This window comes from Mauremys reevesii, linkage group 7, assembly GCF_016161935.1.
Source record: "Mauremys reevesii isolate NIE-2019 linkage group 7, ASM1616193v1, whole genome shotgun sequence".
Taxonomy (NCBI): Eukaryota; Metazoa; Chordata; order Testudines; family Geoemydidae; genus Mauremys; species Mauremys reevesii.
Window position 1 is genome coordinate 98,602,955 of NC_052629.1, and position 25,660 is coordinate 98,628,614.

Below are 25,660 nucleotides of genomic sequence, written 5' to 3' on the forward strand. Positions count from 1 at the left end.
CTCCCCTTAACTCTTCAATACTGAAGATAGCTAGAAATAAAAGAGAAAACATTTGCACATTCACTTAATGCTAATGAAAACTCTCATGCAACTAAACAACTTTTCCTTAGAAACAAAGGTTTGCTGGTGATGATCACAGTGAAACCTAGATCACTTCTGAGCAGATTACTTTAAGAAGTATTTTTAAGGAATAGTCTTTCCCAACAGGTTCAAAATTCAAGACACTGAAAACTAAATATTCTTTTTAAAAAAATATTACAGCTTTATAGATGAGGCATAATTGTTTCAGAAGCAGACATATTGAAGTTAATTCAGTTCAACTGACAATTATAGTTTGATGTCTGTATTCTTGGTCAGGACTTGCAAGTAGACGTCATGAACAGTACTGAGAAAACTGGAATCATTCTGCAGGAGGGGAAAAGAGCACATGCAGAACATTAACTAAAAACATACACTTAAGTGCTGATTTTTGCTACTTAATTGTGCACAACTTAAACCTCAAGATGGGGTCTGCGTCTCTTCAGAGTGGGGAATACAGAGAGGACTGGCTGCATGAAGGCACTGCTGCACAGGCACCACATAGAATGGGGGAGTGTGAGGCTGGGGGCCAGGACAGTAAGATCCATGATTATACATTGCAAGCGGTCCTAACATCCAGCACAAGTAGCACTGAGGGACAACAGCCACCATTCCCGCCATGCAGCGTATTAGTAGTTTTAAGTGGGTGGAAGAGAACGTGCACTACAGTCCTGGCCCTGGGTTGGAAGGTACTAGTTTCATTGTCCCTCAGAACTCCTGCTCACTTCAACCACATCAAATCCCATTACCTGAGCATAGCAGGGGTGCAGTGAATTCTGCTTTTTGTGCATTCTTGAACAGCACTGACTCCCAAATCCATCTCCAAGCAGTGCCAGCAATTATATGGAAAGACTTTCTGCAATTACTTACACTTCCAAGACAAATTTGGAAAACAATGTACAGTGCGTTCCTTGGTCTAAAATTCTAGATCAATATATTACTGGGAAACTAAGCATGCTAACTTATATGCAATATTTAAAGCTATTCTAGTTTTCTTGGGTTCTAAACATTCAAATGGTAAAGCCCACAACAGACACCTAATCAATCAGCATGAAGATGAATATTCTTCTCCTTCAGCATTATTTGCACTTCAGATCTTTGTATTCTACTGCAGTCACTATTTATAGTAATCCCCCACTTCTAGGGAGGACAATTTTGATCAGCCTTTAGGTTCCTGTCTACATACGGCATATACAGACTGCACATAAAAAGTACTGCTCCCTTTGGAACTGGAACAGCACAAATAGTGTCCTCAAGATTACAGGCAGAAATCTGTGCAATCTGCCTCTGATAATAAATACATAAATAAATAAAAATATAAAATAAAAAGAACACAAAAGCCTGGTAGTTGAGCTCAGTTTCCAGGTTTTTCCTGGGTCAGCAAGTGTTTTTTGTTGCAGCTGCAGGTCCTGCAAAAAAAGGCAGGTCATGCAAAAGAACAAAAACAGCCACCAAGCTGATTATACGACTTACTATGGGCCCCTTCCAGTCCTAACAATTCTATCACTAGGAGCTATGTTCCTGTAGTCTTATTTTTAGAGTTGCATTTAGTGTGTAAGACCTATTGATATCAGTGTGGAAAGAGCAAGAGACCCCTGATGTTGCACAAAGTTTTGTGACATTGGTAGTAATTCTACAACAGAAAGAGGCTAAATAATCATCTTGCTATATGGCCCTATCAGAGCAATAGCTCTGTTGTGATTCACCGAGGCCAGGTCTGCATTACATTGGTATAACTACATCACCAAGGGGTGGGAAAAATCTACATCCTTGAGCAATATAGTTTTACTGACCTTGCCCCCTGTGTAGACAGTGCTATGTTGATGGGAGGCCTCCTCCTGTCGACACAGCTACCGCCTCTCACGGAGATGGATTAACTACGCCGACAGGAGAAGCACCACTGTAGCACTTCAGTGAAGATGCTACTACGCCGACAGGAGAGCAATTGCTTCAGTGCAGCTGTGCAGCCACAGCATTCTAAGTTTAGGCCTGCCCTAAGGAACATTGCAGCAGAAGTTGCAAAACAGAATTGCAGCAGAAATATTAATTGAAGCATTAAAGCACACTCATTTAAAAAACTTTCTAATTCATTAATCAGAATGCTTGCAGTTTCCATTTCAAGGTGAGCTCATGCCCCCTAAAAAAGGAACAAAGAAAACTCATCTGTAACTGGAATATTTTGTTAAATAAAAATGTAATGGCCAAGTTACTTCCAGGCTGAGCTATTAATGAAATATATTTTGATTTTACATACATATTTTCAACTTCTTGTGGGCAAAATTCTGTATCAAATCACCCCTTTCAGCATAAAACCCCACAGAATGGCACAGGGACTGCAACTTTTCTCTTTACCCACAAATTTTGCAGATCCTTTGAGATTTGCAATACTATACAGAGGTCTCTGAGCAACTTTCCGCTCAGTGCAGATCCATTGGAGCTGTGCTGCCAAAGACTGCAGCCCTGAAGTCCACCCCTGGAATTCCCTTTAAGAAGGAGCTAAGCAGCAGGAGGGGCTCCATAGGAATGTTAATACATCCTGAAGCTGCATTAACTTTTCTGCAGATTTTTGCAGAGATGTATGTGGATGGAGAAGGAAGAGGCCCAATGCATGTCCCTCGTGGCTTACCCATAGCTGTTCCCCACCTCATCACTAAACCTGGATCCCAGAGAGGAAGTAAATTGTGCCATCCTGGAAAGGAAGACACCTTGAGTCAAGGGACCATCTCTACACATGGGACCTGTATGGAATCATCAGGCTCCCAAGAATGCTGAGCTCTTGTAACGTCTATTGAATCCAATGGGAGTTGCCAGTGCACGGAGTCTCATTACTTGCCTCTGTATTCAGAAAAAACCCAAAGTGGTTTAATCTGATACTGACAGTACCTTTATTAGATGTATTAAGGTTTCCTGGAGCTGAGACCTACTGAGAACAGTAGGAGGCATTGTCTGAATTTCTGTTGCTCCAAGTGTTAGAGGAGAAGAGGAGCTGGCTTTATTCTCTATTTCAGTGCATTTTGTAGCTGACTGCTGGAAAACACTAGGAGACAAGAGGATTGAAGGAGTCACTGTAGTTGTGGCTGTAACAAACTGCGGAGGTACGACCTGCAAAAGAAAGGAAAATAATTAAGCACCCATGTACACTGTGGAGATGAGTGCCTTTATAAGAACCTGGATGAATTAGCCATTATTGCTACATATGTTATCTAAATAGACATTTAGAGAGTGTTTTTATATCAAACTCTGAACAAATACCTATTTGGAAAGACTAACACCTATATCTGTAGATTATGGAAGAGCCTTTACCGCCTTCATAGATAAGACTGATGCATTTTACCGTTTCAACCTATGACAAGGCTGAGAAAAGTGTTTGAAGTTCTCTTTATTCTTCGGATGCAGATTACATTTTTGTTAAGGTCAAATAAATCAGTTAATTAGATTAAGAACTGGGAGGATTTAAAATGGCTCCATTTGAAATCTCACTGCTGGTGTCTGTCTATGCTGTGCATCTTATGATCATAAATTATTTTTTTAAACATTTGGCACTTTAGGTAGTTGTACAGCTGAAAAAAATCTCATGTAAAGGCAATTTTTTAAAACCAACAAATAGAACCATATACAGCATGATTTCAAAGAAGACAGGATGGAGAAAATAGATTAATCAACTACTGGGAGACATTAGGAACCTCAGGAACCCTAGGGAATTTAGTAGCTCTTCAGGGCGCTGGGACCTAGGTTGACCATTATCATATTGAGTTCCTTAAAATGTGTACTTGTAACAAGCTGGCTTTTGTAGCATATAAGACACAAAATACCAGTATAAAACATTAAAGCTTTACATGCATAAAAAGAAGTGCATTGGAGCTTAATTAGTTGAGTCATATCAGTTTGCTTTACAAATATAAAACTTTTAGGAGCTGAACAAGATACAGATTTATCTTCTTTGTAGGCACAATTCTTCTCTGCAGTCACTACCCTCGTGTTCTTAACTCCATATAAAGTAAATCAGAGTAGCAGGAACTGAGGGTTTGTGTACACTTACAGCACTGCAGCTGCGCCACTGTAGCACTTAGTGAAGATGCTACCTACAGTGACAGGAGAGCGTCTCCTGTCGACATAGTGCTATATACACCGGGAGTTTGGTCAGTATAACTGCAGCCCCAGAATGTCAGAAGGCTAGATCTGTGTGAGGAGGGTAGGGAAAGCTCACTCTCTCAGGTAATTAATTTGAAGACTCCCTGTCAGCTCAGTTTTATATTGAATATACTGATCTACCTGCTTCTTTTGCTTAGGCTTTCTGGATGACCAAAATGTTTGGGATTCATTTTGACAACACCAACAGTTTCACCAAAGAAGGAAAGCAGAAATAAACAGCGAAACTCAAATAAACTTTATACACAAATAAAAGAGCTTCCCTTGGAAATTTAAAAATCTTCCATTATAAAAAGAAATAGGGCAAAACTATCTACCCTGAATGTTTACACAGACAGTCATATCAAAAGGGTTAAAATATATATGCAAAATATATATTAAATTCAACCTAGTAGGGAAAATACCACAGTAAGTTTTAATTTGAAAATCACAGCACATTTAAACCTGCACATGTAGTCAGTGGCACACCACCAGCACACTAAATTGTCTTTGAGTTAAAAAGTGATGCATTTTTTACTGTGGGCACACTGCTTAACTGATCATTGACTTCTGGCCAATTTACAGACTGCACTGAACTGTGAACAACATCATTTTGCTGCCCTCCCGATTAGAGATGAACATGCTACTAAAGCAGCTTTTATATAATGCAAAAGGAATTAGAATGGCATGATTTAGTAATAGTGTTTAAAAGCCTTACCATTCATGATTTTTGTAAAGCCACTAATCAGTTTAGATGCTGCTGGCCACCAGTAAGGACTACATTTCACTGTGTATTTCATTTAGACATAAATAATTAAATAAAAATCATTAGAGGTCAAGTATATTTTAAAAGGTCTGATCCTGCTTTTTGGCTACTGCTAATTATTTTCTGACTGGAATCTCAAAGTTCACTTTGATATTATATTGACCTGGATGTTCAAAGGTTATTCTTTTGTGGTTCTAACAATCTGAAAACGGAGTCTATAAAAACAGCAGGTGGTAACAGTAATCATTGTAATCACCAACTCGCTACAAATTGTGCTCACAACTAGTCTGTGCTAAAGCACAATATTTTTTGGGACACTGTCCTTCTCTTTGCACAGATTGAGGCCCTTAGTTATTACCCCAATATAAACATTAAGTAAAAATAATTATGGAACTATGTAGTTCTCTACTTACTGCTTCTCAATTTTACCACCATCTACAAATGAAAATGCCTTTAAAAACTGCTACTGGTTCAAACGGAACCTGGGACTGGAGAGTCAAGATATATTCTTTCTAGTTCATGCAACACCATCAGAATAAAAGATGATGCAGTCTGCTATTCCTGTTCATACTTCACAAAGCAGAAGAGACTAGTTCACTCACCCATAGCACTGCACAGCTAACATGCAGGGAAGAGATCCCATACTGAAGAGAAGCCATTTTTAATATATAGTCTCTTTCCTAACCATGATAGCATTTTTCGGCCTTTCAGAGATGGAAATAGGACTAATGGGCATGTTAATGACTACAGTCTTGTACTTGAGTCTTCAAGATACAAGAAATTATTTGCTGTAAAATGGAAAACTTTGACATGAGAAATATTTAATTTGCTGGAGAAAAGTTTATATGCTTACTTGGCTGGCTTTTGGCAAAGCCTTGGGTTGTGGAAATACATCTGGCTCCTTGTTTTGCTGTATCGTCTGCAATTTAAAAAACAAAAGTATGGTACATGTTATTGTCAGTGTCTGAATTTCTGGTTGTGTTATCTTCTGTTTTTCCCCAACTAAATTATATATTTTCTTGGATATTACAAGTCAAGGTCTACAATAAGACAGACATGGTATCCAATTCTATGCAGTTTTTTTTATATTTATATATTTCATAAATGGAGCAAAATAATAGATGAAAACATGTAAAGGCAAGTTGAAAAGATTACAAGACTGGAGTTTACATTTGAAGACTGCAGAATCAGCAACCCTTCAACCATAGTTAAAGAATTCCAAAGACAAGGACTATAGAAGTTGAAATGAAAAGAAACGAAAAGAAATTAAGTTTGGAACCCAGATTGGAAAATGATGACAAACCAACCTCAATGAAATGAAGTCCATGCCATGTCAAAATTAGAAATTCTGTTAGCATGACAGAGAGCTACATTGACATGGCTCTGAGAAAGCTACCACCTAAGTCAGTTAGAAAAATTTCAATTATAAACCAACATTTTAATGAGAAAGCAGAAGAGAGCAGATTTCTCATCTACAAGTATTTTAACAAATCATTTAATGCTTACAATGAAACACTTAGAGTTAAAAGCTAATTTCTAAGGAAGTTCAAATTTAAAGGACAAAGCATTTGTTGTCTGGCAATATTTAAAAAAAAAAAATACAAGCATATATAAAGCCATAGAATACCTGAAGGGGTGTGATTATTTTGGTACTCAATGATGCTGGTTTGGTGTGGGATTCTTTGAAGCTTTCTGGTGTTGCAAGTTGGCTAACTGTGGATGAAATGCTAGGTGCCATGGTAGTTTTACTAAGAGACTGTTGCATTTGGTCCTGCTGTGGGGTCAACCTGAGTTTCTGGAGAAGGTCAACATTTGGAAAGGGTGTATTTGAAGCATTTCCTGTATTAGTTGCTGCCAAAGGTGCTATGAACTGGTTTTGGCCAGCAATTAGATTTTGTGGCATGTGATTCACATCAGATGGTGGCTGATTCATAAGTGGGGACATCTGTTTAGCAGCTTGATGCATAACTTGCATTATATTACTGTTTGGGTTTAGGTTGGGAAGTATCTGAGCAGAAGGAGCTTCTGTTGTTGAGGCTGAATTAAGAATAGGGTTTAATTGAACTGTATAGTTTGAAACATTCTTTACGTCAGGCTGCAAAACTGAAGCTGGAGCAATCAGCATGGGTGTTACACGCTCTTGCTGATTCAAGGTACTGCCATTGGTTTTGACACTTGTACTCTCTGGTTTCCCCAATGGTTGGTGTGTCACCGCTGTTTGCTCAAGTGAAAAAGGCAAGAATAAGTTGTGCTCTCTGCCTGTAGTGTCAGCTTGTAACTTCTCCATTCTGTCTGGATTGGGATATGAAACTGTTGGTTGTTCCTTTGGCAAGGAGGTTCCAAATAATTCTTCCACTGTCAGATGTTTGTGCGTTGACTGGAATGGCTAGAAAAAGGAAGAAAAAGTGTTGAGAGAACTGGTGAAAAAATAAAATACATCCCATCTCACACACAGAAGCTGTTACAGTATTCAGAACAAAAAACAGTTGGGAAGAATACTTTCTGAAACAGAAAGTCAAGGTGGGTGAGGTAACATCTTTTATTGGACTAACTTATGTTGGTGAGAGAGACAAGCTTTTGAGCTTACACAGAAAGTAGCAGTTTACTACACATGCAAGAATTTCAGAGCTTGCCATCTCACCCACATGAACATACTAACTGTAAATTAATTACAAAACCATTATATGGATCCAGGTTGTAAGTACTGTTGTACTGCCACAGAGCTAATTAACTCAGTGACTGCCTTAGGCTATACACTACAGCATAAACTCAACAAAAAGACAATCACTCTATAGATATACAACTGACAGCAACACAGCTGCCTTGAATGGCAGAGTATTCAAGATCTGCCAGATACTGCGCACTTAGAATTGCATGCCAAAACAGGTAACAAATGGAATATAAAAAATCAGTGCATATCAACATGGCTCATACTTGGTCTTTTTGGATAGAATAATTTATACCAGATATTCAACTAACTGAATGACACCAATTTCACTACATGATCTTGAAGCTTTTTAAAGTAGGTGGTAATGTAAGAACAAAGGCAGTTTCAGGAACCCATGATCCATGTAAGGAAAGAAAAAGACTGCAATTACACTTGGTGCAGAAGGACTATGCTTGGAAGACAAAAATGTTATCATGGGCTCCCAATTGTGCTTCAATGTCATAGCTTCCAGCTAACCTTGCAGGATTAGATTTGTAAAATACGCCTTACCCTATTTTTAAGAGTACTGAAAGTTTTTCAAAATGTTTTATTATTTTATCTACAATATCTACTTCAGTGGTCTCCCACCTTTTTACACACAAGATCATTTTTTGAACTTAAAGATCAACCCAGGGTCTACCTTGCCCCTTCCCAGAGGCCCTGCCCTGCTCACTCCATTCCTCTCTCCCTCCATTGCTCACCATCCCCCACTCTCATGCACTTTCACTGGGTTGGGGCAGTGGGTTGGGGTGCAGGAGGGGGTGCAGGCTCTTGGCTGGAGCCAAGGGGTTCAGAGTGTGGGTGGGGGCTCTGGGCTGAGCCCGGGGCAGGGGCTTGGAGTGCAGGAGTGCAAGCTCTGGGAGGGAGTTTAGGTGCAGGCGTCATATGGTCACACTGCACCTAATCTCATAGAATCCACAGGACATTTCATGAGTTTTACTTTTTAGTAGTGTCATTTGCGGTTTATAGATGCAAAATCCTTCAGGGATGGTCACCAATCGGTGTAATATTCTCAACTGTGGGGTGTGCATTGGCTGAACCTGGGGCAGGGGGTTGGGGTGCAAGAATGAGGAATGTGGGCTCTGGGAGGAGTTTGGGTGCAGGAGGGGGCTCTGGGCTGGGCTGGGGGGTGTGGGCTCTGGGAGGAAGCTCTGGGCTGGGGGTTGGGGTGCAGGAGGGAGTGTAAGGTGCAGACTCCACCCGGGAGGCGCTTACCACACGCGGCTCCCAGCTGGTGGCGCAAAGAGGCGCCATGGCCCCACACTGCTTCCAGAAGCAGCTGCCTGGTGGTACATCTCTGCATGCGACCCCCAGGGGGTGGGGGGCAGCGGGTCTCCGTGCGCTGCTCATGCCTGTAAGCACAGCCCCCGCAGCTTGCATTGACCTGGAACTGGCCAATGGGAGCTGCGAGGATGGTGCTAGGGGCGAGGGCAGCATGCGGAGCTGCCTCACCGCCCCCCTGCCCTCAGGGGGCTGCAGAGACATGTCAGCAGCCAGCCACTTCTGGGAGCGGCGTGGAATCACGGCAGGCAAGCAGCCTCTGAGCCCCGCTGCGCCGCCGGACTTTCCCAGAGATCGCTATCGACTGGCCGAGGCTCCAGGATTGACCAGTGGATTGCGATCGATGGGCTGGTGACCACTCATCTACTTTCATATGCCATTACCTGCAGCAACAAAGTTGACATTGTAACAACTTAAAAGGTTTCTGTAGTAAATAAACAAACAAACCTTTTTTGGTAAACAAAAAAGATAGGAAAGGCCTAAACATGCAAGCTGTATCCATTCCAAAGGGGCCTTGTGTGTGTACATTTAATAAGTTTTCCTATATATTTTATTATTTTTAAATAAAACAAGCTCATTACACAAACTAAAAACCCACCACCATTAGTGTTAGCATTACGTATTACTTTGATCACTTATAATTGTGCACTGCACTTTGGAAGAAACAGACTGCATCTGTTCAGATGAATTTTACGATAGAAATTTCAGACATTGAAAAAAGTGAAAGTCATCAATAACAATGGATTAAAAGGTGGGAGTGGGAGATGGAGGAAGCAGAATGGTTACAACAATAAGATTAAGCAGTTAGTCAGAAAGGCATATACACATCTTGATAGTTCTATTAGATTTTTATTTAAAAAAAACCCCAAACCTCTTCTTGTAGGCAACACAACAGATGTTGTGACAAGTGAACTCTTGGAATTTCAAAGTATAGCTTGATACTTAAAAAAATAAAAATCTGGTTTATGTACCTCTGAGTTATAACCTGACTGCTATTAACTTCAGTTTTTCTCTATATACTTTTTAAAAGAATGTTCACTGAAGAACAAAATATTCTGAAGGTAATTAAATATCTTGTACAAAATTAATGTGACAAGCGTCTTCTTGTTTAAATCAAAGAACCCTGGAACAGCATGCTTAGGCCCACCTAGATTACGCTGCATGACTGGCTTGTCGTAACACATCTTACTATCTTAAGGGATTTCCTATATTTAAAATTTTGCTTTGCTACTTTTAAACATGATAATGTTAAAATACAATACAAGTTGTTTTATATTAGCAGAAAAGGAAGAACATGGTCAATTACCAGTTATAGTATGATTTGTTTTCATTCTCCAGTGCAACACACATGGAAAATATTGTCCTCTCTACTGATTTTATTTTCCATTTGGGAAATGTTTTAACTTTGGGTGCTTCTAATAGAAAATGGCTGCCTTTTAATTACAGTCAAACCTCGCAATAACGCGCCCTGCCATAACGCGAAATCGCATATAACGCGATCATAAGTTGGCTCCCCTTTAAGGCCTAATACCAGTGGTCCCCAACGCCATGGCGCCCGCCAGGACATTGATGTGCCCCCGCCTAGCGCCCAGCAGGGGAGAGAAGCCGCAGCCCCGCGTCTGCTGGGGACAGAGAACTCCAGGGCTGCGGGCGCCGGTGCTCTCTGCCCCTGGCAGGCGCGGGGCTGCGGCTCCTCTCCAAGCCAGAGAGAAGCCATGTTCCCGCGCCTGCTGGGGACAGAGAGCACCGGCGCCCGCAGCCTCAGAGTTCTCTGTCCCCAGCAGGTGTGGGGCTGCGGCTTCTCTCCCCTGCTGGGCACTAGGGGGCGCACATCAATGCACCGCGTTGGGGACCACTGACTTAAACTGACCGGCTTGAAACCCCTCTATACCGTGACCCCACATTTATCACGATGGAATTTTTTGGACCCCAAACATTGCGTTATAGCGGGGTTTCACTGTACTTTAAAAGCAACTGAAAAGCTAAGGATTCTTTATACTGGAGAAGTAGTAGCAGGAAGATTAGCAAGGCAATCAGAGTGACGAAGGTTATAGGGAAAATAAATCAAGTCACACATTTTCAGCTGTTCTATAAAAGGAAACCAAAATGGAGCCCAAAATTAAAGTGCAGCTTAGTTAGAACAAAGAAAAGAATGGGTGTGGTAGTCTTCTAAAAACTGTATCCAAAATAGGGCAAAGAGTACAGAGCATTTGGGAATTAGATGGACTGCAGAGTTGGGACCTATCAGCCTACTCAGTGTTACCTCTAATACATGCAAGAAAAAAATTACAAAAAGATCATATTACCATTGTCACTTGGCCCAAGTGCATCATGGGGGGGGGGGGGGAGAAACGGGGACTGTGTTGCCTAAATCAACAGAAAGACTGATATGAGCATTTTTTCCTCTGGCTAACTGAGGAAACACATAAGGAATTCATAATTCTACCAGAAAATGCCCTGTTAGCAGCACCCAGAAATTCAAATCTAGGACTGTTAGCAAGAGCACGCCAGCTGACATCACATGTTTCTTTGATAGGGTAACAAGCCTTGTGGATGGGGGGAAGCGGTAGATGTGGTATATCTTGACTTCAGTAAGGCTTTTGATACGGTTTTGCATGACCTTCTCATAAACAAACTAGGGAAATGCAACCTAGATGGAGCTCCTAGAAGGTGGGTGCAGAGAATAGTTATCAGTGGGTAAGTGTCATGCTGGAAGGGCATAATGAGTGGGGTCCCACAGAGATCAGTTCTCTGTCCGCTTCTGTTCAACATCTTCATCAATGATTTAGATAATGGCATAGAGAGTACACCTATAAAGTTTGCAGATGATACCAAACTGGGAGGGGTTGCAAGTGCTTTGAAGGGTAGGATTATAATTCAAAATGATCTGGACAAACTGAAGAAATGGTCTGAAGTAAATAGGGTGAAATTCAATAAGGACAAATGCAAAGTGCTCCACTTAGGAAGGAACAATCAGTTGCACACATACAAAATGGGAAATGCTGCCTAGGCAAGAGTACTGCAGAAAGGGATCTGGGGGTCATAGTGGACCGCAAGCTAAATATGAGTCAACAGTGTAACACTGTTGGAAAAAAAAAAAAAAAGAAAGAAAAAAAAAATGCAAGCAGCAAACATCATTCTGGGATGTATTAACAGGAGTGTTGTAAGCAAGACATGTGAAGTAATTCTTCTGCTCTACTCCACGCTGATTAGGCCTCAACTAGAGTATTGTCTCCAGTTCTGGGTGCCACATTTCAAGAAAGATGTGGACAAATTGGAGAAAATCCAGAGAAGAGCAACAAAAATGATTAAAGGTCTACAAAACATGATCTATGAGTGAAGACTGAAAAAACGGAGTTTGTTTAGTCTGGAAAAGAGAAGACTGAGAGGGGACATGATAACAGTTTTCAAGTACATAAAAGATTGTTACAAGGAGGAGGGAGAAAAAATGTTTTTCTTAACGTCTGAGGATAGAACAAGAAGCAATGGGTTTAAATTGCCGAAAGGGAGAGTTAGGCTGGACATTAGGAAAAACATCCTAACTGTCAGCATGGTTAAGCACTGGAATAAATTGCCTAGAGAGCCTGTGGAATCTCCATCATTGGAGGTTTTTAAGAGCAGGTTAGACAAACAACTGTCAGGGATGATCTAGATATACATAGTCCTGTCATGAGCACCAGGGGACTGGACTAGATGACCTTTTGAGGTCTCTTCCTGTCCTATGATTCTATGAAGTGGCACCCAGGTTCCAAACCACACAGGCTTTAGAAATCAATGTCAACAGCCTGAAATATATCAGTTATCTACCGGCTTCTGGGTGCAATACAGGTCTGTCACATCTTACGCTGGGATTACGTTCCGCAGTCAGCGCGTAAAGCGAAAATTGCATATAGTCAAAATTACATCGAGTGTAATGGTGGGCGGAATTGCCTGCACTACAGGTACAGTATTAAAATTGTTATTTTTCTCTTTTTTTTTTTGCCGACCGCGTAAAGCTGAAATTACGCATGTTAAATGCACGTAAGATGCGACACACCTGTATACAGAATGTGCAATGACTACCATTGCTACCCAAGCAGACAGCTGTCTTTTACAGCAGATGATGTCGTTTCCAGATGATCTTCAAAAGATAGGCTCAGTTAACAGCATGAGTCAATAATCCAATATGGAGGTCACAAAGGCACGGTTTTGTTTGTTTGTTTTGCAGTTTTCACAACAATGTGAAATGCACAGTTGTCTCCCCAGATGCAGATGAAAGGCATTTGGGACCAGTAATGCCACCTGAAACTCCAGGAGCAATCAGAGATACAGGAATCACCCCCTTGAGCTGCAAACTTCCTTAACAAAGAGTTGGGGCACATCCTCAATAATAGGGGGAGGCAATACCTCCATTATATTCTCTCAGTGCTTACCTCAACACACCAGTTTATTTTCAGGCTTTATCTGGACTGAGATTCAATCATTTCACATTCATCCAGATTCTAGGTTTGATGAGGTACTAGGAAATCAGCCACCAGACTTAGATGGAAAGGTAACAGAGCTGCATGTAATCATTATAATCATAATGCTGCAGGTCAAAATCATCTCTATCTCCACCAGCAACCTCTCAAAAACGTCATTGCTTGTATGCAACTGCTACAGAAATGGCCTCTGGGGACTCCCAACAACCGAGCACCTCAAAGGAGTCCTGCTCTTGTCCAATCATTCCAAGTTGCTGGCCAGTGCATTTTACTCTCACCCCCTGAACTTGGCAGTGTCTGCAAAATATTGATATGTGAAATTTTATACATCTAATTTGGATGATGAAATTTTTTTCAGCTGCTGTTGCACAAAACAAAAGGTTAAAGTTGAATAATGGCTTCAACGGATTTCTTGTTAGGTTTTTTATTATTATGGATTAATCTCATGCTATACTATATAATGTAATGTGTGAAAGTTTGAAGTGAAATAGTGTGATAGTTAAGAATCTGAAAAAGCATTGGAATCTTGGCTAAGTTTTTAAAGAAGGGCAAGTTTTTCGCTTTGCATTTCCATCCAAATAAGATTATTTTAGAAGCTTTTTCAAGATTATTCATTTACACAGTAGGAGGTGCACTCATCTATATGGAGTTTTTACCAATGCCTCCATGATGAAGAGAATGATAGAACAACACTGTCACAATCAGAGTCGAGACATCCCAAGGGGAGAACAAGGCGTCTGAACCCCAAAGAATTAGCAGTTGATTCAACTGATTGTATGCACTGTTACTGTGTACAAAAATATGTCAAGTAAGGTCTTTTATGGAAGTCTGGAATGTTATAAACTTAATCAGCATTATGTGACATGTATACAGATTGTGGTCATGAATTTATGAATTTGTGTATATGGAAAACTGTGCTCATGATCTGTGGTGCAGCTTCACCTCCATGTCACAGCAGGGTTGTAGGCAGTCAGGCAGGGAGGGACTGCCTTCCCAATCTGATAAGACTAGGGGCACGTCTACACTTAAAACACTGCATCGGTGCAGCCGCACTGCTGTAGCACTTCAATGAAAACACTCTAAGCTCCTATCAGCATAGTTAATCCATCTCCCCGAGAGGCAGTAGCTATATTGGTGGGAGATGCTCTCCTGCCGACAAAGCACTGTCTATATAGTGGCTTAGGTTGGTACACTAACTCCTCACTTAATGTTGTTACATTGCTGGTCAATTAGAGAACGTGCTTGTTTAGAGTTGTGCAATGCTCCCTTACAGTGTTGTTTGGCAGTCACCTGCTTTGTCCACTGCTTGCAGAAAGAGCAACTCATTGGAGCTAGCTGGTGGGGGCTTGGACCCAGGGTGGACTGGCAGCCCCCGTATCAGCTCCCTGCTCCCCTAAGTTCTCTGTGCCTCAACCATCTGGCAGGCTATCAATTGCCAGGCAGTTCAGTTGTCCCTCCCCCCACTGCCGTGTGCTGCTCCTGCCCCCTACCTTGGAGCTGTTCCCAGGAGCCTCCTGCTTGCTGTGCAGGGCGGTGCTGGTAAAAGGGGTGCTAATGGCAGGGCGTTCCCCTCCCCCCCCATCTCCACAGAGCTTGGGGGTGAGGTGGGGAGACACTACAGGGCTCAGGAGTGAGGAAGCTTGCTGGCAGGAGCTGCTGTCTTAACTTGCTGATCTACTTAAAAAGGCAGTGTACTTAGAGTGGGGTCAGTGTATTTAAAGGGGCAATACGCGTCTCTCTCTCTCTCACACACACACACACACACACACACACACACACGGTGCGTGTCTCTGTATCTCTCTGCCATGCTGTCTCCCCTCCCTCCATTTGTGCTGCCTTGTAGAGTGTGAGGCTACATTAACAACGTGTTAACCCTTGAGGGCTCAGCTGAGTGCTAGTTCTTAGGAGCAACGCATTCCCTGGGAAATATCCCACCCTCTGACTTCACCACTTCAACCAAGCTTCACAATCATCACTGCCGTGTACAGTATTACATTGTTTGTTTAAAACGTATACTGTGTATGTGTATAGACAGACAGACAGATGGAGTCTTTTGTCTGGTGAAAAAAATTTCCCTAGAACCTAACCCACTCTATTTACATTAATTCTTATGGGGAAATTGGATTTACTTAACATCATTTCAGCATTTTTCAGGAACATAGCTATAACGTTAAGCGAGGAGTTACTATATAACTACATTGCTCAGGGGTGTGGATTTTTCACCCCCCCGGACAATTATACTGATTGCATAGACCAGACCTAGCTCCAAGCACCTAGCATTGTACAACAAGGAAAAGATAAAAAGTGAGTCTTTAGATTTAATTGGAAGACACAGACATCCCAGCTAGAGTTTCCCCACCCTGAATAACCAGGGGTCACCAAGCCAGGAGACAGAGAGAGAACGAAAAAGGGCAAAAGCCCTTTTAAAAAGGAGGCTTGAAATGGAGGTCTTCATCCAGAAAGAAAGGAACAGTCACTTGGCAGGTGCTCTTCATGAAATGCTGGATCCCCTCTATGGCAGGGGGTCTACTGGGAAACTGTTCAAAAGGCAATAGGTAACTTGTATTAGAAAAGGGATTTAATTTAATGTGAATGTGTAAAGCCTGAGGTTGGGCCTTTATGTTTATTTTCTGGGTTACTTGTATGTTTGTTTCCCTTTACTATTTCATTTTTGAATCTGTGGTTTTTCTATTTAATAAACTTTTGGTTTATTTTTACCCCAAGGAGGACTCTTGTGCAAACTGTGTGGAGTGTATGCATCAAAATAAGCTAGTGTCTGAGTGGCAGGTTTCACGCCTCTGGTGATGACACATCAGAAAGGATGAACCAGAAAGGAAAAAAATCCACGTCTGAGAGTTAAGAACTCAGGATGGATGGATAGATTTGGAGAGACCTCACAATGGAAGCAGTGTTGGTGTCGCCTTGCAAAAAGTAACTAGACTGAAACCTTCTGCTTGTGGTCTAGCTACTGGTGTCAGGGCTCTGAACAAAAGCTGCACAGCATAAAGGCACCCAAGATTACGAGGCAGAAGACAACAGAACCCCTTACTGGTATGGGTCATCCCCCAAATGTCACATACATGTTTCCTTCTCTTCTCTAAGAAAGAGAACATTATTTCTGTGATTCTCCCAGCCAATTCTACAACACAAGTCCTAAAGATTATCCTGAATCAGCCTGCCATGTGACAACCCAAATCATTCTTTACTAGGTCATCAGGCCAGCCTGATAAGAGATTTTAAATACTTGTAAAATTGTATTAGCTGAAAAGGTTAGTTCCAACTATGTTTTCATTCACTTGGGAGACATCCAAGAGACAACCATTGAGAGCCGTATCTATCCTTGGGTTTGCTCTGCCTTCTAGACTGCATGAGTCCCAAGATGATGAGAATGAGGACTGGGCATAGGCCATTCTGTTCAGGATACCACTTGGTCTCCAGCACTATCCCACTGCATAGCTCAGAGTTGAAGAGCTGCTCATTGGGCAAGGAATTCCTCCTGTAAGTGAGCTCCCCACCACCTCTTGTATATTTCTCTCTCTATTCTAAGGCTCGTCCTCTGTGCTGGGATCAGGAAGGGTTTAGTTAAGAGGAGAAAGGGGAGGAGAAGGATAAGACCAGTCCCTTTAAATATGAAAAGCTCACAAGTCTTTCCTGAGCGATACTCTACAGTCCTCAAATATTGGGTCATGGCAGAGGAAGGAGCTCCTCTCTAAGTGTAGGTGACCGTAACCTTCTCCATCCACATCTATCACCTCAAATGCTGATGGAGCAGACTCTCACCTCCACTTTGGGGGTTGGGGACGTTTCCCTGGCTGAGATGGGTTTCAGAGTTGTCAACAAGATAGTAGGGTCTCTCATTGGACTACGTAATCCCTTTGTACTTTTTCCCCTGGGTTGAACAACAAGCCCATCCGGCTACCAGATTTATTAGGGTCTGAGTCCTCTCCACAGTAGCATGCTCAGTGCATCTCCTGAAGCCACTTCAAAGAGCCCAACTGCCATACATGGCAGGGGGATGGGAGGGCAGGTTTAATAAAATGCAAGAGGCCAAAGCTGGCATTATGGAGAGAATGAAAGAGATCCTTGAAAGAGACAGGACTCTTCAATGGCACAGAGCTAAACTCCTGTGGGCCCATAGCTGCAGAGCTAAATCCAAATTTTATAGAATTCCAATTGATCAAAGGCTTTTTAGAGTGCTTAGATCAATTAATCTGAGAACTTTGTTTTGATAGTCATTTATTTTAGAAGTTACCTAGTTCTGTTGATTTGTTGGAACACTCCACATAACTCATTTCCTTGCTTAATTGCTGAGATACAGAGCTTTTGAGGAACTTCAAAGTACTTCAGGGCAGGTAGATTTTTTTTAAAAACCACCTGTCAGAAGTATTTCTTTGTTGTGGAATTAACAAATGTTATATAGATAACAAGTTTGGTTTTTTTTCGTTTTGGGGTGGGGTTTTTATTGGATGGGGTGTAGTATGAACTTTGTAAATAGATAATATTTTGAACACAGTTTTTTAAAGACTTTATCTTATCCTTTAAAGCAGGGGTGGGGAACCTTTTCTCTATTGGGGACCACTGACCCACGGGAAAAAAAAAAATCAGTCATGGCCCTCTCACAGCTCCGCGGCGGGCGCAGTGGCTTGGGGCTTCCCTTAGGCTCCAGGGTGGGGCCAGAAATGGGGGGTTCAGGGTGTGGGAGGGGGCTCTGGGCTGGGGCTGAGGGATTTGGAGTGCAGTCTCCGGCTGGGCGTCGCTTACCTGAGGTGGCTTCCGGTTGGCAGCAGGGCTAAGGCAGGCTCTCCCCCTACCCTGGCACCATGCTGCTCCCAGAAGCTGCCACAATGTGGCCTGGCAGCTCTGTGCAGTGTGCGCTGTCTGCCCCCGCAGGCGCCACCCCGCAGCTCCCATTGGCCATGGTTCCTGGCCAGTGGGAACTGCGGGGGCAGTGCCTGTGGGCAGGGGTAGGTGCACATGTACTCAGAACTTTGATTGCCTCTGCGCTTAGGGGTTGCAGGGGCAGCCGACTGACCAGCCTGGCACCCTAGCTTCCCCTCGCAGCGGGGCGAGTCGGCACTCGTGGCTCCAGCCCTGTGCGGGGGCGCCAAGGCTCTGGGCTTCTGACCCGTGGTGACAAGACTTGCTGCGGGCCAGATGAAATTAAGCAGGGGACTGGAATTTCCCCACCCCTGCTTTAAAATACAAAAAGCCTGGCCCTTCTGAATTTTTCATTTAATTGAAAATGATTTTACTCATTGGAGATGGAGCTGTTTCTTACTCTCCTTTCACTTGTGCAGATGCTTCTCTAGATTAATAAAGGGGAAAAAAATCAAGCTTGCTCACGTACTGTTGATTGCATCTGTACCTCTATTTAGCTACTTGTAGTCACTTCTACCACCAACACTAGAACTGGTTGTAATCTTTTATGTAATAACTAGATTAAAGGTTTCTAAAATCGCTGATATATAAATATTTTAATAGTTCAGTTTAAAAGGTTTTATTAAAGTGAGTCTAATAAAATATATCTAATCTCAAGTGTTCTATAAAGACTCCCTTTTCCCCCAAGAATTATTGTTACAGGACAATTTGCATATGTGTTTGCTTCTGGATTTATTTTGTAAATATTAAGCTGCCTTGCTAATTGCAGTCATTCCTCCAAAGATGTCAAACTACAGACATCTTTATATTTAATTCACGAATTTAAAAGTGCGAAAAAAGAATACTTGGGGTTTTTTTGTTTTGTATGAAGATATGGCAGAATACAACCATATCAGGGAATTTAAAGGAGCCAATTATTAAGCAAATCGCTAAAGGACATTTTCTGAAGTTAAGGATTACTTAATGCTTAAGCATTACATTTTTGCCTCCAGTAGGTGGCAATGTTAGTAGGTACAATTTATTGATGTATTGTGTGGCATCTAACTACAGCATTAGACCTGTTTTAACCAAATCTTCTCTAAAGTAGGAAGCTATATGACTTCATTGTGGGTGAATGCCTATGAGCAAATTTAGTCAGTTATTTATCTTCTGACAATATCCATGCTACAAAATGCCCAGTGATGCTGCTTACCAATCAGAAAGGAAACCTGTTTTGAACCATGGGAAAATTCTGTTAGAGAGAAACTGCAAATTAAGCAATGCATTTACATTAGGATATTTTGCACAGTTTAAAACTCTATTGGTAGGAGCAACAATGGATCACTCACATAGACAAATCTCTGACCAGCTGTTGGTTTTTAAGCATGTCTTCTAACCCTGTTCACAGCTGGTCTTGCACACACACTACTTAAAATGCCAGTAACCACAAATCCCTTGGTTCAGATCCTTAGCCTGTGTAAACTATCATACCTCCACTGATTTCAAGGGAGCTGTGAACATTCATACCAGTTCAGGATCTACCCTCTTGTCTATACTAGCGTTATTACTAATGGAAATAAAACAGCAGTAATAATGATCAAGAATTTTTAGAAAAAGTTTCCGAATATAGAAAAGAGATTAAATTTTCAAAAGCATCTAACTTAGGAACTTGAGTCCCACTGACTTTCAATGAGACTGAATTTCCTAAATGTTCACGTCTCTACAGAAAATGGGATGCCTTTGAAAATTTTACCCAAAGCCAAAAGGTCAGACAAAAAAGGCCATAACATACACCAGGAAGAAGTGAGAAAGGACACAGGAGACAGATCTAACAGTCATTGGTTTAGGAACATACACATCTTGGCAATTCATTTTTTTTTTTTTAAACTGAATTGTAAACACACTTTTTGTGCTGCAGAAGTACTGGTAAAAATCTCACTTGTGCAGAACATGCTGTATTTCTTTACTGATAATAAATATTAGTAAAAGGATTGTCACTTCATTTAGGTTTGGATTGAAAATACCTGGTCTTGCATTTGTAACGTTGAAGATGTTTGTTCTGAAGTCTCCATGCTTTCCGTCTTTGTGGGATTCTCATTTTGCTGCATTCCAGAACTTGATATAATACTTAAGTCACTGATCTGAGTCTAAAAAAAGAAAACATTTACATAAATACATCTGTTTTCTATCCCTATCCCAGCAGCACAATTGCTATAATTCAGTCTGCACTTCCTTTTCAACTCTTATATATACAGAATGTAGATCTTGTTGATTTTTATAAGTTTTAAATATAATGAGACAATGACATTATATCTATCAGCTGTGCTCATTATTATTTTGTTGTTCTCTTACTGGGAAATTTACAGGACTTCAGTTTCATATTCCCCCCCCCCCCACTTAATAGAAATATGTTCAATTTATAAAAAGGTGCTAATCATGTAACTACGGCCACTAGCTGTAAACAATAAAATCTGCTACACTTCATTCCTGCAAGATTTACACCACATAAGAAACTACGTTTCAAGGATTTGTACATGTTCATTCACTGGAAAAAGGACTAGTTATCTCAATTGTAGTTATTTAATTATGCAAGCGCATTAATGGAGGAACAAATTAACACTTGTAAAATACAAGGCAAGGAGAGCACAGAAAATCAGGAAATTAGTTGAGACTACAGATCCCATGTTTTTTTTTTTTTTTAGAGATGTTAGATAAACGTCCCAACTGTAATACAATAAGATAATAAGGCAACTTCATGATTCAAGTGGCTTTTCACTTGAGTATTGTTTGTGATGCATTTATTTAAAAAGCTGAAATTGATGCAACTTACTATAAGAACTTCAGCCTATATAGCGCATAAGATATCTCTAAACACCAGCATCATCAAGTGATGTCAGCACAAAACAGGCGAATGGCTCGTTACTTAACTGCTACAGCTGCAAAACCAGCAAATGGCATCTTACAATTCATTTTGGGGGTTTTCTGAAAGGGCTATGAGGCTGTGATTTTTTGTTTTTAAAATTTCTCAGTGACTCCTCTTGGAGGAGAGCAGATCCAAAAGGTTGATAAATACGTCTATTTGGGCCAGGAAGTCAACATGTGTCATGATCAGAAAGGCGAACTGTCGCGCAGAAAAAAGGCTGGATGGTGCACATTCAATGACATCAAGGACATCCTCCAAGGAAAGATCAGCAAAACAACTCGTGCGAATCTTTTCGACTCTACTGTGCTTCCAGAGATGTTATATGGCAGCGAAACATGGTCGCTGACAAAGATTGAAGAACATCAACTGTCTGTCACACAGAGGGTGACGGAACAAACATTTTTGGGCATTTTGCTCCGCGATCACATCCCCAACAAAATAATTAGGCAGCAGTCTGGAGTGCGAGACGTTGTTATTGAAAGCAGGCTCAGCAAAATGCGGTAGGCGGGTCACATGACCTGTCTCAGCGACAACAGATGGACCGCAGCTATATCTGAGTGGTATCCACGAGAACAGAAACGGCCACGCGGTTGGCCTCAAAAGAGGTGGGATGATTTTCTAACAAGGAGATATGGACAAGCATGGCGAAGGATGGCCAGAAGGAGAGAAGATTGGAAGATGTGTTGTGATCGGCTCAGTTTCAACTGATGAAGGACTACAGTCTACGCACGCAGTGACTGAGCAACAGATTTAGGAACAAAACAAAGACTACATATTTAGATTCCAGGAGATTTCTCCCCAACTCGTATCAGCGTCTAACATTTAAGTAGTCACATACATTAGACCTAAAGTCCTTGACTGTTTTGTGGCTTACAAATGAGATTTAGAAGTGTGGCTTTTTTTTTGCTTTGACCACGGGATTGGCTATAATACACTTCAGTATCTTCCAAAATCATGGAGGGCGGGAAGAAAGCAAAACAAACCCCAACCAACAAAAAGCATCCACCCACTTGATACAAAAATCTCAGAATTCATTCGTTTTCACATATGGATTTGATGTAGAGTGTACTTGGAGGATTAAACTGATTTAGAATCCTAGATTAAATCACTCGGGCCTTTATAAATCTCTTTTTTGCTCTCCCTCTGTCCCCTTCTCATGCTGACTTTCTGCCAATCTCATGTGGGCTGCACACAAGGATTACTGTATGATCCATCTGGAATGTAATAGGCAGATAAGTACTTTCTGCTCTTAAATACTGAAATACAAATTAATGTGTAATTATCAACTTGAGTGCCCCAGAATAATTTGTAAAGAAATAAGACTGCATGTTCTCCCAAGAAACGCTCTTCTTTACAGCAAATATATTTACTTAAAATTACACAGCATCAGTGCAGAAATACATGGACAAAATAATAAAGAGAAAGACTCTATAATTAAATAATGGCAGACATGTCAATCTATGCCACAAGAGGTTTCCTTCTAAAACTAATGTGGTCATTCTTTTATCAATACCACATCTTGAATTAGCATTGCTCAGTTTTGCTTATCTGGTAAAATTTGACACAAACAAATACACAAGAGTGGAAAGCCAGGGGATTATCCTTGGCTCTGTTTCACTTTATAGCTTGACACAAAATCAAAGAAAGCAATGAAACTAACACTAATTACTATTTTAAAAGTTTTTTTTTTAATAGTCACAACTAATATCTGAGAGAATGTCACTTAGCAAATTAAATAAAACAGAACATCCATAAGTGTTTAAAATCATATGTATATTTATAGAGAAGTTAATAAAAAATTGCAAACATGCAATTGGCAAAAGCAAATTTGGTATCAGATTGGCTGAAAATTGTAAAAGGAGAGACTGGTTTTATACATACAGCATCAAACATGTCAACCCCTACATTATTCTGTAATGCTTTGTTTCTAAATACATCAGAGGTTTTTAGTTTTTTTAATTTAATGGCAGCAAGTCATTTCAGGCTATATAACATGCCTAAATCACAATTTGGGGGTAGGTGAAGGCCCTTGGCCTTTTGTCTCACGATTCAACACCCCTTGAAGTATTTAAATTTGGACCTGTAATGCACATCCTATCATGATTCATGTTTCAATCAATCCATCTCCTCCAGTGAATTTCAGTAAGGGAAAAAAAAATGCAGTCTGAAATACAGTGCAGAACAAGTACAAAACAGAATCTCTTGAGAATGTGTATTACAAAAAATTAAACATTTATGACTATATTTAATACAAAAGTCTTCTTCAGTGCTCATTTCTCCTGATCTGCTCATGATATATCTTTGGTAACAAAGACTACAAATACTGTCAAAGAGATAAGACAGCAAGTAACTTGCCGGCAAGTTAAAGAAGTATGGGCTGGATGAATGGACTATAAGGTAGATAGAAAGCTGGCTAGATCGTCAGGTTCAACGGGTAGTGATCAATGGCTCCATGTCTAGTTGGCAGCTGGTATCAAGCAGAGTGCCCCAAGGGTTGGTCCTGGGGCCGGTTTTGGTCAATATCTTCATTAACGATCTGGAGGATGGCATGGACTGCACCCTCAGCAAGTTTGCAGATGACACTAAACTGGGAGGAGAGATAGATACGCTGGAGGGTAGGGGTAGGATACAGAGGGATCTAGACAAATTAGAGGACTGGGCCAAAAGAAACCTGATGAGGTTCAACAAGGACAAGTGCAGAGTCCTGCACTTAGGACAGAAGAATCCCGTGCACTGCTACAGACTAGAGACCGAATGGCTAGGCAGCATTCTGCAGAAAAGGACCTAGGGGTTACAGTGGACGAGAAGCTGGATATGAGTTGACAGTGTGCCCTTGTTGCCAAGAAGGCTAACGGCATTTTGGGCTGTATAAGCAGGGGCATTGCCAGCAGATCGAGGGATATGATCATTCCCCTCTATTCAACATTGGTGAGGCCTCACTGGGAGTACTGTGTCCAGTTTTGGGCCCCACGCTACAAGAAGGATGTGGAAAAATTGGAAAGAGACTAATGGAGGGCAACAAAAATTATTAGGGGACTGGAGCACATGACTTATGAGGAGAGGCTGAGGGAACTGGGATTGTTTAGTCTGCAGAAGAGAAGAATGAGGGGGGATTTGATAGCTGCTTTCAACAACCTGAAAGGAAGGTCCAAAAAGGATGGATCTAGACTGTTCTCAGTGGTAGCAGATCACAGAAAAAGGAGTAATAGTCTCAAGTTGCAGTGGAAGAGGTTTAGGTTGGATATTAGGAAAAACTTTTTCACTAGGAAGGTGGTGAAGCACTGGAATGGGTTACCTAGGGAGGTGGTAGAATCTCCTTCCTTAGAGGTTTTTAAGGTCAGGCTTGACAAAGCCCTGGCTGGGATGATTTAGTTGGGGATTGGTCCTGCTTTGAGCAGGGGGTTGGACTAGATGACCTCCTGAGGTCCCTTCCAACCCGGATATTCTATGATTCTAATACTGTATTGTGTGTTTAATCACTTTTATCTCAATTTCAGAAAAGACAACAAAATCAGAATATTACAACTTTAATTTTTATTTCCTAACATCCAGTTTTAAAATTATATGTGAAATACTATTTCTTTAAAAAATATATAGTGTACTCCTCTGGTGGGAACCTCAAGCTACAATTTAATACAAATGTTACTTGAGCCTCTCACTTTAGAACTGCTATTGTAAGGAAAAAGGAACCTCAAGAAGTGAATGCAATTAACTTGATATGTAAAGAATTACTGAAGTCTGAAACAGGTTATAATGCTTATGTACAAAACTGCCCGACTACGCTCTGATCCAACTCTCACTGGAGGTAAAGGCAAAGCTCCATTTGATTTCAATGAGATCTACCTTAGGTCTTTAATCAAAAGAAGTACTTGGACTAGTTTTACATTACTAATATAGATAATCCTCCCTCCCCCACAAGTTTCCTTACTCGTTCATATTCATCCTTGGCTTTGCTAAGCATTTCCAGGATATCAATGGGTTTGTTTTCACTGCAACCATTAGTTCTGCTGGGACTCTTTCTGTCTTGTGAAACTTGCTGAGATCTTTGAGCTTCTTGTTGTACCACTCTATAACAGGGAAGAGAAGAGGGAAAAGAAATTGGATTTCAAAGAAATGTTATTTGGAATGAATCTGTCATATAGAATGCTGCAGTAAATGGATACACTACTATTTATGAAGACATTTTGTACTGTGTGAATAAAAAGCTAATATATGTCATTGATCAGAGCTATGCATTTGCGACCAAATCTGTACAGTCCATCTGACAGTTCGACTATTTTATGATTACCATCCAACCCAGACTGCACTGGTCTGTGTCCCAAAATTTTTTTCTGCAATATGAACTGCCTCTGCATAACTGTCACATTTAGACTTTTTTTTACAATAAAATAAATTTGTAGATACCTAAACATGGATTATACAAAGAACACATGTATTACATTTTAAACTGAGTAGCATGG

At 41.0% G+C, this 25,660-nt stretch overlaps 1 protein-coding gene across 3 annotated transcripts in view; it reads right to left on the reverse strand.

The window, feature by feature from the left end:
• Positions 1-238: 238 nt before the first annotated feature.
• The window catches only part of DCP1A (decapping mRNA 1A), a 48,150-nt gene continuing 22,728 nt past the window's right edge, over positions 239-25,660 (reverse strand). For all 3 annotated transcript variants that reach the window (XM_039482105.1, XM_039482106.1, XM_039482107.1), the window contains 6 exons: positions 25,129-25,267; positions 20,302-20,424; positions 6,600-7,358; positions 5,826-5,891; positions 2,962-3,180; positions 239-405 (listed from right to left, as the gene is read on the reverse strand). In XM_039482105.1, the coding sequence (XP_039338039.1) occupies positions 328-405; positions 2,962-3,180; positions 5,826-5,891; positions 6,600-7,358; positions 20,302-20,424; positions 25,129-25,267 (1,384 nt within the window). In that variant the 3' untranslated portion in view covers positions 239-327. The remainder of the gene's footprint in view (positions 406-2,961; positions 3,181-5,825; positions 5,892-6,599; positions 7,359-20,301; positions 20,425-25,128; positions 25,268-25,660) is intronic.